This window comes from Dipodomys merriami, unplaced genomic scaffold, assembly GCF_024711535.1.
Source record: "Dipodomys merriami isolate MVZ:Mamm:240054 unplaced genomic scaffold, mDipMer1.0.p SCAF_121, whole genome shotgun sequence".
In the NCBI taxonomy this organism is placed as follows: domain Eukaryota; kingdom Metazoa; phylum Chordata; class Mammalia; order Rodentia; family Heteromyidae; genus Dipodomys; species Dipodomys merriami.
Window position 1 is genome coordinate 2,362,001 of NW_027202505.1, and position 16,454 is coordinate 2,378,454.

A 16,454-nucleotide genomic window follows, 5' to 3' on the forward strand; every position below is an offset into this window, starting at 1 on the left:
GGTTTTTTGCTGCTATTTTGCTGTCTTTTCCTTTAGTCATGTTCATTAGTTTGTCTTTGGGAGGATAAGGGGGGGTTGCAGAAAAGGTGAGACAAAGGGTGAACAAATACAGTAGTGGTACTCACTAGACATTGTGTTGAAAATGAACTGTACAACTTGTGGTTGAGGATGGGAGGGAAAAATTGGGAGAGAGCAAGGTAAGGGGTAACATTGTCCAAAAAGAAATGTACTCATTACCTGACTTATATTACCTCTACAATAACACACACACACACACACACACACACACACACACACACACACACACACACACACACACACACACACACACACATATTTAAAAAGAAAATAGTAGATTGGTTCTTCAGGGGATCCTATTTGTGTTTGTTATTATTCTTATTTTTTTTTTGTCATGAGGCTTGAATTCTGGGCCTGGGCATTGTCCCTGAGCTCTTTTTGCTCAAGACTAGCATTCTACCACTTTGAACCACAGCTCCACTTCCAGTTTTCTGGCAGTTAATTAGAGATGAGGGTCTCATGGACTTTTCTGCTTGAGCTGGTTTTGAACCACAATCCTTAGATCTCAAGCCTGCTGAATAGCTAGGGTTACAGGTGTGAGCCACCAGTGCCTGGTTGTGTTTATTATTCTAAGTGCTCGTTGGGCAGCATATCTACTCTGTAAGTTGAAATCTTTCCTACATTTGGGAAAACTGTTGGCTATTATTTTTTAGTTGTTGTGTTGCCCTTGGTCCCTATCACTCATATCTCTCACTTCTCATCTACTCATCGACTTTGGCCCTTCATGGAGTATAACTTATTTCCAATGAGTTCTATGTTATTTTGGACTTCAAGTAGATGCCTAATAATTGTCTCTCAAGTTTCAGGCTTTTCAAATAGTTCAATTGCAGCCAATTTGGGAAGAAGTCTCAAAGTGGAGCAAAACTTCCCTATCTGTAGGAAATGCATAAAAAATTATATACTATTTAGCATTCAAATCTTGTCCTCTTTGAAATCATAAGCTACATGGATTATTAATTTTAAGACATTCATTTTGAACCTTCTTTTCCTTCTCCTTTTTTTTTTTTTTTTACAAAAATCTACATTTTGAAATTTGGTCATTTCAGGAAAAAACTAGGATTATATAGTACAATGTTAACATGCCATTTCATATTAAATGGAAATTCCTTTAAACTTTGTTCTTCAGTTTTGTGATATCCTATGTACTTCCTTTGTTACATTTGTTTGTCTTATTGTGTGTTATTATATAACACACAATATTATTGTCTTATTATATAAGTAGCAGCAGGGTTTAGAATCTGAATATTTCACCTCCTGAAGAGTTTTTTTTGTTGTTGTTTTTCTCTACTGCAGGAGAAGGATGCAGGATTTCCTTTGGCGAAACCACAGCTCTCTTACTGAGTTCATTCTTCTAGGATTTTCTAGTGATAAGAAGATAAATGTTATTCTATTCAATGTCTTTCTCTTCCTCTACCTCATCACCCTTCTAGGCAATGGGTTCATTATCACTTTGATACGTATGGACTCCCGCCTCCACACACCCATGTACCTTTTCCTCAGTGTCTTATCCATTCTGGACATGGGTTATGTTACCACCACAGTGCCCCAGATGCTAGTTCACCTGGTCTGCAAGAGAAAGACCATCTCCTATATTGGATGTGTAGCCCAAATGTACATCTTCCTGATGTTGGGGATCACTGAGTCTTGGCTTTTTGCAATCATGGCTTATGACAGGTATGTGGCCATTTGCCATCCTCTCAGATATAAAGTCATCATGAGCCCTTTGCTTTGTGGATCACTGGTGGCCTTCTGTGGATTCTGGGGCATCAGTTGTGCCCTAATATATACAGTCTCTGCTATGATTCTTCCTTATTGTGGCCCCAATGAGATCAACCACTTTTTCTGTGAAGTACCTGCTGTCTTGAAGTTGGCTTGTGCAGATACCTCTCTCAATGACAAACTGGATTTCATCCTGGGCTTCATTCTTCTTCTGGTCCCACTCTCCCTCATTATCATTGTCTACATCAATATCTTTGCTGCCATTTTGAGGATCCGCTCAACCCAAGGGCGGCTCAAGGCCTTCTCCACCTGCGCTTCCCACATCACTGTAGTCACCATGTTCTCTATCCCTTGTATGGTTATGTATATGAGACCGGGCTCTGAGTCCTCCCCAGAAGAGGACAAGAAGCTAGCTCTGTTCTACAATGTCATCTCTGCGTTCCTGAACCCTATCATCTACAGCCTCCGAAACAAAGATGTCAAAAGGGCTTTCCTCAAAGTGATAGGCAGGAGCCAAGGATCATAATGAAGTTTCAAGACCATGAGTACCAACAACTAAACTAAGGACACTGCCTATATGACTTATGAGTGGGTGGGAAGCAATACTGAGATTTGAACTGAGGCTTCACAAGGCTTCACACTTGCTCAGCAGGGACATTATTACTTGAGCTTCTTTGCTAGTCTCATCTGTGTGACTTCTTTATGAATGTTTTTGCTAACATCCAGTGAACCCATATGACATAGTTATGGAATAGAGCAAGTGAGATTATGTTTAAGAAGGCTCTGGCAATGGGTCCCCTCTTAAACATGAAGAACTCAGATGATGGACTCCACAAAGGCAGGTCTCATACTAATTCATTTCTTTGTCACCAGCTTACAATACTTGGCAGAGAACTGTTATCAGCCTATAAGGGGCTTCATTATGACATTCCCATGTATGTCTAAAATATACTTTGATCATGTTTATTTGCTCTATTTCTATTACTCCTTTATGCTCTCATCTACCTCCTCCTCTTCTTTTCCCTATTATCTTCACATGAGTATCTCTTCACTTTCATGAGATTTTTTTCTCCCTCTTAGCTTCCACAAATGAAAGAAAATATGTGATTTTTCTCTTTGTGGAACTAGCTTAACGATGATCTCCATTTCTACCCATTTTTCAACAAATGACATAATTTCATTCGTCTTTATAGATGAGAGACTCTGGAAATTTCACTAGAAGATTCTTAGATCTGCTATACATACACTTTCAGCAAATAGGAGGACATAAAATAAATAGATGAAAAGTCTATAGCTTTTCTATACATGAACATCAATATCAAACTCTGAAAAAGACATCAGGAAGCATAGCGCCTGTGGATCACACCTATAATCCTAGCTACTCAGGAAACTGAGATCTGAGGATCATGGTTCAAAGCCAGCCCAGGCAGGAAAGTCCGTGAGACTCTTATCTCCAATAAACCACCAGAAAACTGGAAGTGGCTCTGTGGCTCAAGTGGTAGAGCTCTAGCCTTGAGCTGAAGAGTTAAGAAACAGAGCCTAGGCCCAGAGTTCAAGTCCCATGACCACCACCACCAACAACAAAAAGAAGTGTGGGAGGGTAGTTGTGGAGGTGGGAGGGAAGGGATGGTAGGGGGAAAACAAAGGAGGAGGCAACAAATGCTCAATAGGAAATGTACTCATTACCTTGCTCATGTAACTGTAACCCCTCTGTAAAGCATTTTTACAATAAAAATATACAAAAAAGTGAGGAAAACAATCCCATTCACGGCCTCAAAAATATTAAAATACATAGGTATAAACTTCAAAGATTGTTAAGGGCTTATGCAATGAAAATGATAAAGCACTGAAGAAAGAAACTATAAAAGACATTAGAAGGTAGAAAGACCTCCTGTTCATGGGGTGGCAGAATAGATATTAAGATGGCTGGAAGTGATGTATAAATTCAATGCAATCATCACCAAAATTTCAATATTATTCTTCACAGAAATAGAAAAAACAATCCTAAAATAACCAAAATATTCCTCTCTTTTACATTTTTTGTTTGTTTTTTGGTCATTTGGAGGCTTGAACTTAGGGCCTGAACACTGTCCCTGAACTTTTTTTTGCTCAAAGCTAGTGCTCTGCCATGTAAGCCACAGCTCTGCTTCCAGTTTCCTGGTGGTAACTGGAGAGAAGAGTCTCATAGCCTTTCCTGCTGTGGCTGGCCCTGAGCCATGATCTTCAGATCTCAGCCTCCTGAGTAGCTAGGATTACAGGTGTGAGCTCTAGTTCCTGGCTCTCTTTTTCATATTGTTGATAGAAAACTTGTATTATTCATTTAAGGAATTCCTTTTTGTCTAATATGTGCAGTTATTACTACCAACCTTCCTTACCAAAGAGCTTTTCTTCAGCTATAAATTACAGATTTTATATATAGTACTTTCAGCTAAATACCTTTTCTTTTGAAACTTTCTCTCTGATCTATGAATTATTATTATTGTTGTTTTATTTGTAGTGCTGAGAATTGAGCCTGGGGCCTTGTGCACTACCACTGAGCAACACCAATCTACCATGGCTTATTTAAAATACAATACTTAATTTCTACTCACTTGAGGGAGTTTCCTATTATCTTCCTGTTATTGATTTACAGTTTCTATATATGGCCAGAGAACTTACTTTGCATAAGCTCCATTGTCTTAAGATTTGCATTATTATCCATTGATATATTGAATCTTGGTGAATTTTCCGTTTATCCTGGGAGAGAACAATTTTTTGTTGTTGTTGGTGGTGGTCATAGGGCTTAAACTCTGGGCCTGAGCACTGTCCCTCAGCTGTTCAGCTCAAGGCAAACACTCTACCACTTGAGCCACAGTGCCACTTCCGGTTGTCTGGTGGTTTGTTGGATTTAAGAGTTTCATGGACTTGCCTGCCCGTGTTAGCTTTGAACTGAGATCCTCAGATCTCAGCCTCCTGAATAGCTAGGATTACAGGCGTGAGCCACCGGTACTTGGTAAAAGAACAATATTTTTGCATGCTGTTTTTTACTTGTCTGACTATGTAAGATCATTTGATACTATCCTATATCTCTTGAAAGCTGTATCCTCTTTTTCCACACTTTTTTCATCTCAGTCTTTCAGTGGATGATTTCTGTGGACCTGTCTTGGAGTTCATTGATTCTTTTCTATGTTGTATTCCTTTGCTGCTAAGCCAGTAGAATAAAGTATTCGATCCTGAAATCATGCCTTTTATTCATTGATATTTAATATTGATGCCTATGGCAGTAGGCTTTTCCTATATATTTATAATTTGAGATTTCATATTTAAAGAACCTATCTACTGCCAATTTTCTGAAGTGTTTATATTTTTCTTACACATTAGTAAAAGCCCTTTTCTAGGTTAATGATCCTAACCATAAAAGTTTGTTGTAATTGTAGGCTCTTTTTGGTCACATTCCTTTAATTTTCTCTGATTATTTATGTAACACTCTGGCTTCTAGGTAGGTGAGTAAGGTAATACCTTTGAGAATCTGCACCTTTGGCATAGATAGATTCTGTCTTCTTATGAGGGAAACAGGCCTTATGTCAAATTTTCTAAGCAGGGCAATGGTGGCTCATGCCTGTAATCCTAGCTACTCAAGAGGCTGAGATCTGAGGACTGTGGTTCAAAACCAGCTTGAGCAGGAAAGTCCATGAGACTCTTATCTCCAATAAACCACCAGAAAACTGGAAGCGGCACTGTGGCTCAAGTGGTAGAGCACTAGCCTTGAACTGAAGAGCTTAGGGACAGTGCCCAGGCCCAAAGTTCAAGCCCCATGACTGCCTAAATAAATAAATAAACAAACAAACAAATAAACAAATAAAAAAAATTCTATAAGGAATAAGTGGGTCTGGGGGAGAAAGTTCCTCCCAATCAAGAGACAGTAGATTCAAAGCTCCCATTGAGTTTTTATTCTCCAGACTCCCTAAATTTTGCATCTGGGGCTTACACTATCCCTGGCCTTCCTTTTCTAATGCCCCTCATTCCTTTAATCTTATATGTACAGACTCTCTTTCCCTTGATATCACCAAGGCTGTAATTTCTCAATTTGAGCTTTATGAAAACAAGAGAGATAGAAAAATCAAAAGAGGTAGAAAATGTTTTTAAAGTACAGAAAAAAGTGCTTACAAAATAGCCCTTCCCCCAAGAGAATTTAAACAACATCAGGCATTCTAACAGACACAGATACAAATGTTTGCTTCTTTCTCGTCTTCTTTGCACCCTAAGGCTTTCCACTCTTCAGTTTTTAAGTCTGTGTTTTCCATTTTTTCCTCTTCTTCCTTCCTCTCTGGGGCTCTTATCACTTGCACAGCCCGATCATGCATGAGGGTTCATTGTTCACTAGTGAATGTACAAATTAAAACTTAGCATTTCTTGAAAGCCATGCTCTGTACTATGCAATTTTCATATATCATTTAATCATTACAAATTGCCAGAGAGAAGAATTGCTGATCACAGTTAAAGACTTCAAATATACATGTAATTGGTAAAAACAAAAAACAAAAAAAAAACCCAAGTTTCTCATCTTTGTCTGGCATTAAAGTCCAGGCTCTGAACCTTTGCACCCTACCCTTACAATGAAATAACATCACCACACATAATGCAGGTGTTGGAGTACTATCTTTCTCTCCCACCTGGGTAAGGGGATAAGTTTATATTTATCTATAAATTGGTGATAAGTTGGTGATTGCAAACCTTGCTTTGCTCCTCTGTCTTTAGTTCTAAAGCCTCACTCTGGAGTCCTGCTCCATCCCATGAGTTTGAGGAAAGCCCTTTTCACATCCTTGTTCCTTAGACTATAGATGACAGGGTTGAGGAAGGCTGTGGCAATGTTGTAAAAAAGGGCCATTTTTTTGCCACTGTTTGATAAGGGGCCAGAGCCAGGGCTCATGTACATGATGATGCATGGGATGGCAAACATGGTGACCACAGTGATGTGGGAGGCACAGGTGGAGAAGGCCTTGATCCGCCCCTGTGCTGAGCGGATCTTCATGATGGTGGCAAAGATGTTGACATAAACAATAACAACCAGGGAGAGTGGGACCACAATGACATTGAAACCTGTGATGAAGTCCACCAAGTCATTGAGGGATGTGTCTGCACAGGCTAACTTCAGAACAGCAGGAACCTCACAAAAGTAGTGGTCAATTTCATCAGGACCACAATAAGGCAAGCGCATGGCAAAGAAGGTATAGCATAGGCCACCCACCACACCATAGGCTGCACAGATACCTACCATGAGGAGACACGTCCTACGACTCATGATGACTTTGTATCGGAGAGGGTGGCAGATGGCCATATACCTGTCCACAGACATGATGGAGAAAAGCCAGGACTCTGTAACTCCAAAGAGGAGGAAGATGTACATCTGGGCAACACATCTAGCAAAAGTGATGGTCCTCTTCTTGCTGAGAATATGCACAAGCATCTGGGGGACAGTAGTGGTGGTATAGCACACGTCCAGCATGGAGAGGACACTGATGAAAAAGTACATGGGTGTATGGAGGCGGGAGTCCTGATGGATGAGTGTGATAAGGAGGCTATTGCTCACAAGAATCAGCAAATAGAAGACTAAAAAGAAGGTGAAGAGCAGAGGATTGGTCCTGGCATTGAAGGTGAATCCCAATAGAATGAATTCTATCACCGTGGACTGGTTGAATGCTGGCATTGTGACCTGCCAGTTTCAAGGGTTTTAGAAAATATGCAATTTATTAAGTGTATGTGTCAAGAATGTGTAAGGAATTTGCACACTTATTATCTCAGTTACATTTTCTGATAGTACCAGGAAGATTGAAGATATGGAAGACGCAAAACTAATTTCCAATTGCAGTAGGAGTGGTGCTGGGATTTGGTGCAGGACGAGGGGCAGACTGCACCGTCGTCAGTGTTCCATTCTGACCTGCAAGTGTCTGTTGCTCCTTTTCCTGACACAGTCTTGTTTCCCCTCTACTCTTGCTCACTTCCTGTTTTCTTTTGGAACTGCAGAAAGGACTAAGCCTTGCACTGATAAAGATGAGAAGCATAATTGGCACAGTGATATTTATGATTTGGTTTATAGTTTTTAATCAATGTCAGGGTTAAGGCAACAGATAGTATTGGGCATTAAGGTTAATGCTAGGATCAGTAAAGGTTAGAGTGAATATTTAAGATTCAGTTTTCTCTGGTGTCTAAGTCTCACATGTGTTCATTATGTCAGTCATTCAACATTTTTGCCAACATGATCACAAATTACAGTTTTTCTGAAGGAGAGGGTTATTTCTCTAAAATTTTGGAAAGATCTTGGATAAACTGAATATAGTCTTAGAAACAATTTTTGGAATAACCCAAGTAAAAACAATAGTAATCCCAATGCATCCATACAAAGAGAATTTAATATTAAATTAATAATGTATGAATTCTATAATTAATTTTCTTTTGTAGTTCTTTCTTAATTAGAAACACTTCAGAAATTCTGTCCATCACACTGTCAATATGGTGCCAGTAGATTGGTTTTGCTTTGCTGATGGCAATGAATATAAGCAGATTTAAGAATGCTCCCTGTGGTTGTGATTACTTTTTAGAAGTCATTATCTTTCTGGTTCTATGAGTCAGAACTTAACCTAATGAGTTTTTCTCCTAATGTATTCAAAATGTAGGTATTATGGTAAACTGTGCAGTAGTACATCCATAAAAGCCAAGTTTTCTGGAAGGGCAATTGGTGGAGAGGGGTTTAAGATGTGTGGCTGGTTAGAGCACTCTAACCTACTTCTTTACTCATTTTTGGCTGGTTACTCCTGTTGATATTCTGGCCACCTTGGTTCCTTTTGACTTTTTAATTTTTAATCAGTTACAGAGACATTTCAAATTATATCTCTAGAAATGATTTTGACTTTATAAAGAATATCTGAGGGGGCTGGGAAGGTGGCTCAGTGGTTGAGTGCTTGCCTTGCATACATGAGGCCCTGGGTTCAATTCCTCAGCACGACATAAGCGAAAAAAGCCAGAAGTGATGCTGTGGCTCAAGTGGTAGAGCATTAGCCTTGAGCTGAAGAGCTGAGGGACAGTGCCCAGGCATAAACAAACAGCCAGCATCATGCTTCATGCCAAAATTATACAGCATAGGTTATTTGATGGGGTCACTTAATGTAGGCTGTGACCTATTTTGTTTGGACTATCTAATGTAACTTCTAAATTAGTATTTGTATTTTAAACAACTCAGAGAAACATACAAATAACATAAAGAAAACTACATATTTAGGATCACAAATTAGATGGGGCCATATTGGATCAGTGTTTCCACATTGACCACAGTCAACAGTTGGGTAAGTGATTCATTCATTTGGATAGAAAATGAATTCTTTCACTCTTGGTGTGAAATACTCCTTGTCATTCATTATTGTTTTATACACACCCTTATTTTTATGCATTTATATCATCTGTTTGACCCTGTGACATTTGAATTTATGGTTTCTGTTCTAATAGTATACTCAAATTTTGTTCTGCTGTAACTACTGTTATTTAGAAAATTTTAGCCAAGGAAAGGGTAGTATGAGGGATGAAGATCAAAGTCAGAGAGAAACAGTGGACTTGGAGAAGATTCTGGAAAGAATGGAGTGGAAAGCTCCTATGGTTCTCCTAGGCCATTCTCCATTGAGCTGCCCTTGGGAATCAGCTTATGCAGTTAAATGCAAAAGGACTTATTAATTGTTGTAATCATGTTTTACACAGGAGTTTACTTGGGAAGAAACAGACTAAGGGTGAAAGCCTGGGTGAAGTCCTTGTATATAGTGAAGGTAAACTGGAAGACAGCTGGTAAACCAAATCAGAATGATTCAACCTTGAGTGAGACATGGAAGCTTGCAAGAGGGAAGACTGTAATCATTGCAAGAAAAGAGAGACAAGCTTAGATTGTAGCTTCCTGAGATCTCTGGAGCTGGAAAACTAAGGAGAAAGGGGCCAAGATTTGGGTTGTTGTGACATTGAGCTGTATGGTGAAGCAGCCGGGTTTGGAGTCAGAATAACTGACGGATGCAGGCTGGCCCTGCAGACAGGCAGGACTCAGGCAGAGAAAGACCTCCCTGCCCCCACATAAGGCAGGAAGAGCTTGTATCAATACAATAGTAAAAGAAACCAGCTTTATGAATGTACATGCAAGGCCTTTATCTTTGGGCCCAACCAACTGTCCTAGTCATTGCACCCAATATGGCCTATAGAAGCCTGGATCTTGTGCTCACTGGGTCTCTAGCTCACTTAGGACAACTTGCTTGACCCTTGGGATCTCGTCTATAAAACAAGGGTGGTGGATGGCCGGCAATGAGCCTCTAGGACAGACATTTCACTGCATTCTGTTTATGCCTAGGCTTGGGGCCAGGAGGTGAGGACTGTGGAGATTGAAGAAAGGGCGGCCAGGCCCACAATCCTTCTTTTTCCTAGGTCCTTCAGATGGACAGTCTTACATATCCTTCAAGGGAGACACTCAGAGCTAAAACAGATAAGGAGGTATGCACTGACTGCTCCCTGGAAAGAAAGCTGAATATATATGTTGGACTGGTTGGACTGGGTGGACATTTAGTTGTGAGATCTAGTCTTCCAATGTCACATTATATGTTTATATATTTTTAATATATATTTTTAAATTTTTTTATTGTAAAGATACTATATAGAGGGTTACAGTTACATGAGTGAGGTAATGAGTACATTTCCTCTTGAACATTGTTACCCCCTCCATTGTTTTCCCCCTACCATCCCCTCCCTCCCTCCCTTCCCCGAGGTTCTTTTTTTAATTTTTTTTATTTTTAATATTTTTTTTAAAAAACCATTGAACCTTTTCATCAAAGGAAAACTTCCACAGGAGCTTGGGACCCACCTTGTTCTGTGTATGCATGTTCCCTATGACTCTTCTCTCCAATGGCTCCGTGGGCTTCAATTTGATAATGACAAGAACAATCCTTTCATTTTACCAAAGCCCAGAGAGAGGAAGCAAGTGGACTCAGGCCAGCAAGCGAGGGTCTGGGCAGATTGTTCCCCAAGAGATGAGCTGGGATATGGGATTTGGGGACAGAATGCCTGATGCTACAAATCACATCAGCTCCTGACATGGGGTCTTTAAACAAGGTCCATGGTGCTGAGGGTACCTAATTCTTACCTCCAACTGTGGGTACAGGCTGACAGTGGGGAGCACACAGAAGGCAACAGATTCTTGTCTCCACCTCCCTGGGCTCCTTCCTCCTTCACACACTGGCATCCTCATCCAGAGCCTGGGAACTGGTTTCTATTTTCACTTTGCTCAGCTAGCTTGCTGTGTACCTCAGGGTTAATTACTTGGCCTCTCAGGCTTTGGGTTCTGGTTGTCATCACCAGGTTGGGTGATAACCTAGTGGCGATGTGAAGGCAGAAATAGACTGTGTGACTCTACTTGGGGCTTAGAACTGGAAACACTAGTCTTGATCTTTTGCCAGGATATAATGAAAAATCAAAGACTTTTTTTTGTTTTTGTGTTTCCCTATGCACTCTTTTTTTTTTTTTTTTTTTTTGGTCAGTTGTGGGGGCTGAACTCTGGGCCTAGGCGCTGTCCCTCAATTCTTCAGCTCAAGGCTAGAGCCTTACCACTCAAGCCACAGTGCCACTTCTGGTTTTTTTTTTCTGCTTATGTGGTGCTGAGGAATCGAACCCAGGGTCTCATGCATGCAAGGCAAGCGCTCTACCACTGAGCCACCTTCCCAGCCCCTCCCATCCACTTATATTTATCTCTTTTTCTCGTAGCACCTCTTGTGCACAGGCAAGAGGATAAAATGCTCAAAGATCTTGACCATTTACTGATTCTAAAGATAGGTATTTTCTCTCCGTTCCCTAGCCCTTCCCTCCATCACACACATGCATGCACTCTCACACCCTCAGCCCAGATCTTCGGGACTAAGAATGGTCCAGAGGAAACAGATCAAACTATAAAGCAACAAAAAGGCAGAGAGAGTGATGGGAAAAAAGGGTGAGGCCCCCACAGGAAGAGACAGAGAAAAAGGCACAGCAAGCCAGACACTGGAAGACAGAGAGAGAGGCTGAGAGCAATGGATAGCTGCAGGAGAGAAGAGGGACTCAGAAGGAAGGGAAAGGAAAGAGCTTAAAGGAAAGAGGCACAAAGACATTGAGAACTAATAGGAAAAGTCTGTTGGAAGTACCAAAGAAGGCAAGAAAACAAAAGAAGAATAAGGCAGGGAGAAGGTGGAATGCTAGGCAAGCAGGGCTTGAAGATGGTAAGAGATGAGGGACACAGGAAGGAGAGGTCAAAGATGGAGCTAGAGATAAAGATGACAGCAATAGAGAGAGGTGATAAAGATAGGAGAGAGGGAGGATTGAGAGAGGGAGAGAGAATGAATCAGGCAGTGGAGATGAAGAGTAGAGAGAGTGCTGGAGTAGAAGAGTGTGCTCCAAAGCATGGAGCACACACTGTGGAGGAGGATGGGTAGAGAACCAGGCTTCACTAGAAGATCTGTGGGATGGGGGGACAGGGGAATGTTTTCTGAATCAGGGTTAAGGAGTGGTAAGAAATGGCAAGAATTGTGCAAAAGAGAGACAGAGAGGCTGGGAAGGTGTCTCAGTGGTAGAGTGCTTGTCTAGCATGCATGAGGCCCTGGGTTTGATTCCTCAGTACCACATAAACAGAAAAGAGCCAGAAGTGGTTCTGTGGCTCAAGTGGTAGAGTACTAGCCTTGAGCTGAAGAGCTGAGGGACAGTGCCCAAGCCCAGAGTTCAAGCCCCATGACTGAGGAAAGAGAGAGAGACAGAGAGACAGAGAGAGAGACAGAGAGACAGAGACAGAGACAGAGAGACAGAGATAGACAGAGACACAGAAAGAGAGACAGAGATAGACAGAGACAGAGACAGAGAACCTAGAGAAGAAAAAGAATAGCAGAAAGAATGAGCGCAAGGATGCTGGTCTTTGAGACAGGAATCTACCATGCAGTCACTGGCCTTTTCTTAAAGACTCCCGATTCGGTCTTTCAGGAAAAAAAAAAGGATGAGCTCAAGACTGAGAATATCAGAGCAGAAGCAGAGATAAATGTGACAAAAACTTGGGAAACAGAGACACAGATAGAGCAAACTGGGGCAAAAGAGCTGGATAATAAGGAAGAGAAAAAGGCAAGGAGATAAAAACAGGTTCAGGGAAATGGATAAATAGCATGGAGAGAAGTGGGAAGCAGATGTAAGCAGCTATACACATGCACATGCAGGTAAGAAAGGGATAAAGGCAGAGAGACAGGCAGATGGTCAACAGGAACTACAGACCAGCCTGAGTTCCTACCTGAAGCTCCTTGCTGGTTAGGCTAGAGATGGGGACAGCTGGCAGCTCCCCAGGAGGACTGGGGACACTGCTGTCCTGGGCTTATAGTTCTGCAGGGAAAGGGGTGTGGGCAAGGCCACCTCAGACTCAGGGGACCATTCCTGAGTGTCACTTGATCCCAGAGCTCCAGCCAGAACAGATCTTGTAGTCACATCTGGCTCAGGGAGGAGATACCTTATGGGGCTTCGCTCTCCAGGGATGCTCAGGCCAGGCCCTCTTCTGGAGCTGAAGTTGGGCTGGGGAGATGAAGCTAGGCCGGAGCAGGAATGTCAATGCTTGGGGGCAAATGTGTTTTTCTCAGATAAGACCCTGCAGCAGGCTTTCCCTCAGTGGCTCCCTCCTCTCCAAGGGAAAAGAAGGAAGCACCCAGAGCAGTCTAGAGTGATGGAGGTCATGACATTGTCCTTTCTGCCTCCAAGGTCATGCGCTCAGGGCTGTCCCATTCATTGGGCACTGTATACAAGTTATCTAAGAGTTTTCATGGTCTACAGACATGTTGGAGACTTGAAAGAAAAGAAGATAGCCCAAAAAGTAGAGATCATGAAAGACAAAAAAAAGTAATTATTTAATTATTAATCTTTCATTTCGTCAAGTATAATTTATTAGACTCTCACATAGTTACACACAAAGTGATGATATATGAGTTGTATTTTTTTATTATTTTTTAATTTAATTTTAATTTTTTTTCCAGTCTTGGGGCTTGAACTTAGGGCCTGGGCACTGTCCCCAAGCTTCTTCTTTTTTTTTTAGGGGGGGGTCCGGTTGTGGGGCCTGAACTCTGGGCCCGGGAACTGTCCCTCAGCTCTTCAGCTCAAGGCTAGTGCTCTACTACTTGAGCCACAGCGCCATTTCCGGCTTTTTTCTTTTTGCTTATGTGGTGCTGAGGAATCGAACCCAGGGCCTCATGCATGCAAGGCAAGCTCTCTACCACTGAGCCACCTTCCCAGACCCTCCCCAAGCTTCTTTTGCTCAAGGCTAGCAGTCAACCACTTGAGCCACAACACCACTTCCAGCTTTTTCTGTTCATGTTGTCCTGAGGAATAGAACCCAGGGCTTCATGATTGCTAGGCAAGCACTCTACCACTAAGCCACATTCCAAGCTCATGTTAAAGTGTGGAACACTTTAATATCTATTGCATGGGCCCATACAAGACTCATGCAAGACCAGGCCAGGGTGGCTTCTCCCTCCAGTGGAAGGGATCTCAGTGAAAGGAATCTTAGGATTTATAAGTGCTTGTATGAGTTACAATGGCATGTATGAGTTACGATGCCTCTCAGACCCTCAGGACTGGAGGGCTTTGCTGCCTGTCTGCCCCCTAGGTGTCTTTTCACACCTCGAGAGGAGTCTTGTAGCATTTCCCTAGTCCAACCCCAAGTCCCCTCTCCCTGGATGCATAACCCCAAACACTCAGGGATTCTAGGTATGTGACCCATCTCTCTTCTCAAGTGGTAGTGCCTGAATTTGGCAGCATGACTATATATCTCATCGACATCCACATTGCAGCTATAACCATTTTCCTAACCTATAACCTTGATTTGGGTCCTTGCTCAGAAATCTGCAAGAGTTCTTGTCTGTGGAATTCAATCTCAGTTCTCTTTCTGGCAGTTTGACCACTTCTTGAACCAATTCTTGTCCTCTAAAGGGTCCATACCCTGTGCAGCTCTTTGTCTCACACCTTGTAATCTTGGCAGCCAGAACCAGCTGTGCATGCTCACCTCCTGCTTCCCCCTCCCCCCCCCAGTCTTGGTTGTCCTGCTGCAGCACACCGCCTCTATTCACCATTGCCCAAGAATGGAATCAGCTTAGGAGCTCATCAATGGATGAACGATTGTTACATAGCTGCAGTGGAGTTTTGTTTTGTTTTGTTTTGTTTGTCAGTCATGGGGTTTAAACTCTGTCCAGTGCTCAAGGCTAGCACTCTACCACTAGAGCGACTGCACCACTTCTGGTTTTCTGAGTGGTTTATTGGAGTTAAGAGTCTCATGGACTTTCCCGCCTGGGCTGGCTTTGAACTGCAATTCTCAGATCTCAGCCTCCTGAGTAGCTAGGATTATAGGCATGAGCCACCAGTGCCCGGCTTACACAGTGGAGTTTTATTCACCCAGTAAGAATAATGAAATTAAGTTGTTTGCTGAAAAATTGATAGAACAAGAGATTAAATGATGTTAAGTGAAATAAACCAATCCCCAAAAGAGAAGAAATATCACATGATCTCATTATAGGTCAAATTCTCCTTTAAACCAGTCCTGACATCTGGATCGTTCATGAATGAATTCTTTGACATGTGCTCTGTTTCATAAGGAGATGTGTGGTCCAGCTGCATTACTTTAAGAATTATATACATCGAAGATCATTTCTAGTTTATTCTCTTCATGAAAAATGGAAAGAATATTCTTCAGCAACAAAAATATAAAGCAATATGGATTAATGTCCAAAAACCTGTTGCTGAGTATGATAAATTACAGAAGAATATACAGTGAATAATTTCATTCAAAATTCATAAAAATAGGGCTGGGAAGGTGGCTCAGTAGCAGAGCGCTTGCCTTGCATGCCTGAAGCCCTGGGTTCGATTCCTCAGCACCACATAAGCAAAAAGAAAAAAGCTGGAAGTGGTGCTGTGGCTCGAGTGGTAGAGCGCTAGCTTTGAGCTGAAGAGTTGAGGGACAGCACCCAGGCCCTGAGTTCAGGCCCCACGACTGGAACAAAAAAAAATTCATAAAAATAGTCCAAGTTTTAAATAATTTCATGCATATTTCTTTTTCTTCTTTCTGTCTTTTTTGGGGGGTCAATTTTGGTGCTTGAACTCAGGACCAAGGTATGTCTCTGAATATCTTTTGCTCAAGTCTAGTGCTCTACTAGTTGAGCCACAGCTCCACTTCCAGCTTTTTTGGTGCTTACTTGGAGATAAGTCTCATGGACTTCCCTGCCGAGGCTGGCTTTGTTTGAACTGTGATCCTCAGAACTTAGCCTCCTGAATAGCTAGGATTACAGACATGAGTGATTGACATCTGGCTGCATTTTATGGATATTTCTTAAAATATTGACAAAAATTTTAATAATATACACTGGAAGGCTAACAGTAGTTGTAGTTATCTTCAGCGGTAAGGTAATAAATAAGTTTCTTCTTTTTGTCTTCGTTTCCTAAAAATTAAGAACAAATGTACTGCTCTATAACAAAGAAAACCAGTCATAAACTCATAAAAGATACTTGCAATGTGAGGCCCTGGGTTCGATTCCTCAGCACCACATAAGCAAAAAGAAAAAAGCCGGAAGTGGTGCTGTGGCTCAAGTGGTAGAGCATTAGCCTTGAGCTGAAGAGCT

General features: G+C 41.7%; 2 protein-coding genes across 2 annotated transcripts; one reads left to right on the top strand and one right to left on the bottom strand.

Annotated features, from left to right (window-relative positions):
* The first annotated feature begins 1,378 nt into the window (after nt 1–1,378).
* Nucleotides 1,379–2,323, top strand: LOC138823595 (olfactory receptor 2A12-like). The gene has a single exon (XM_070016994.1). The coding sequence runs from the start codon at nt 1,379–1,381 to the stop codon at nt 2,321–2,323; it is 945 nt and encodes a 314-aa protein (XP_069873095.1).
* A 4,221-nt stretch (nt 2,324–6,544) lies between these two features.
* Nucleotides 6,545–7,483, bottom strand: LOC138823596 (olfactory receptor 2G3-like). The gene has a single exon (XM_070016996.1). It carries the CDS (start codon nt 7,481–7,483, stop codon nt 6,545–6,547), a length of 939 nt encoding a protein of 312 aa, XP_069873097.1.
* Between the last annotated feature and the right edge of the window lie 8,971 nt (nt 7,484–16,454).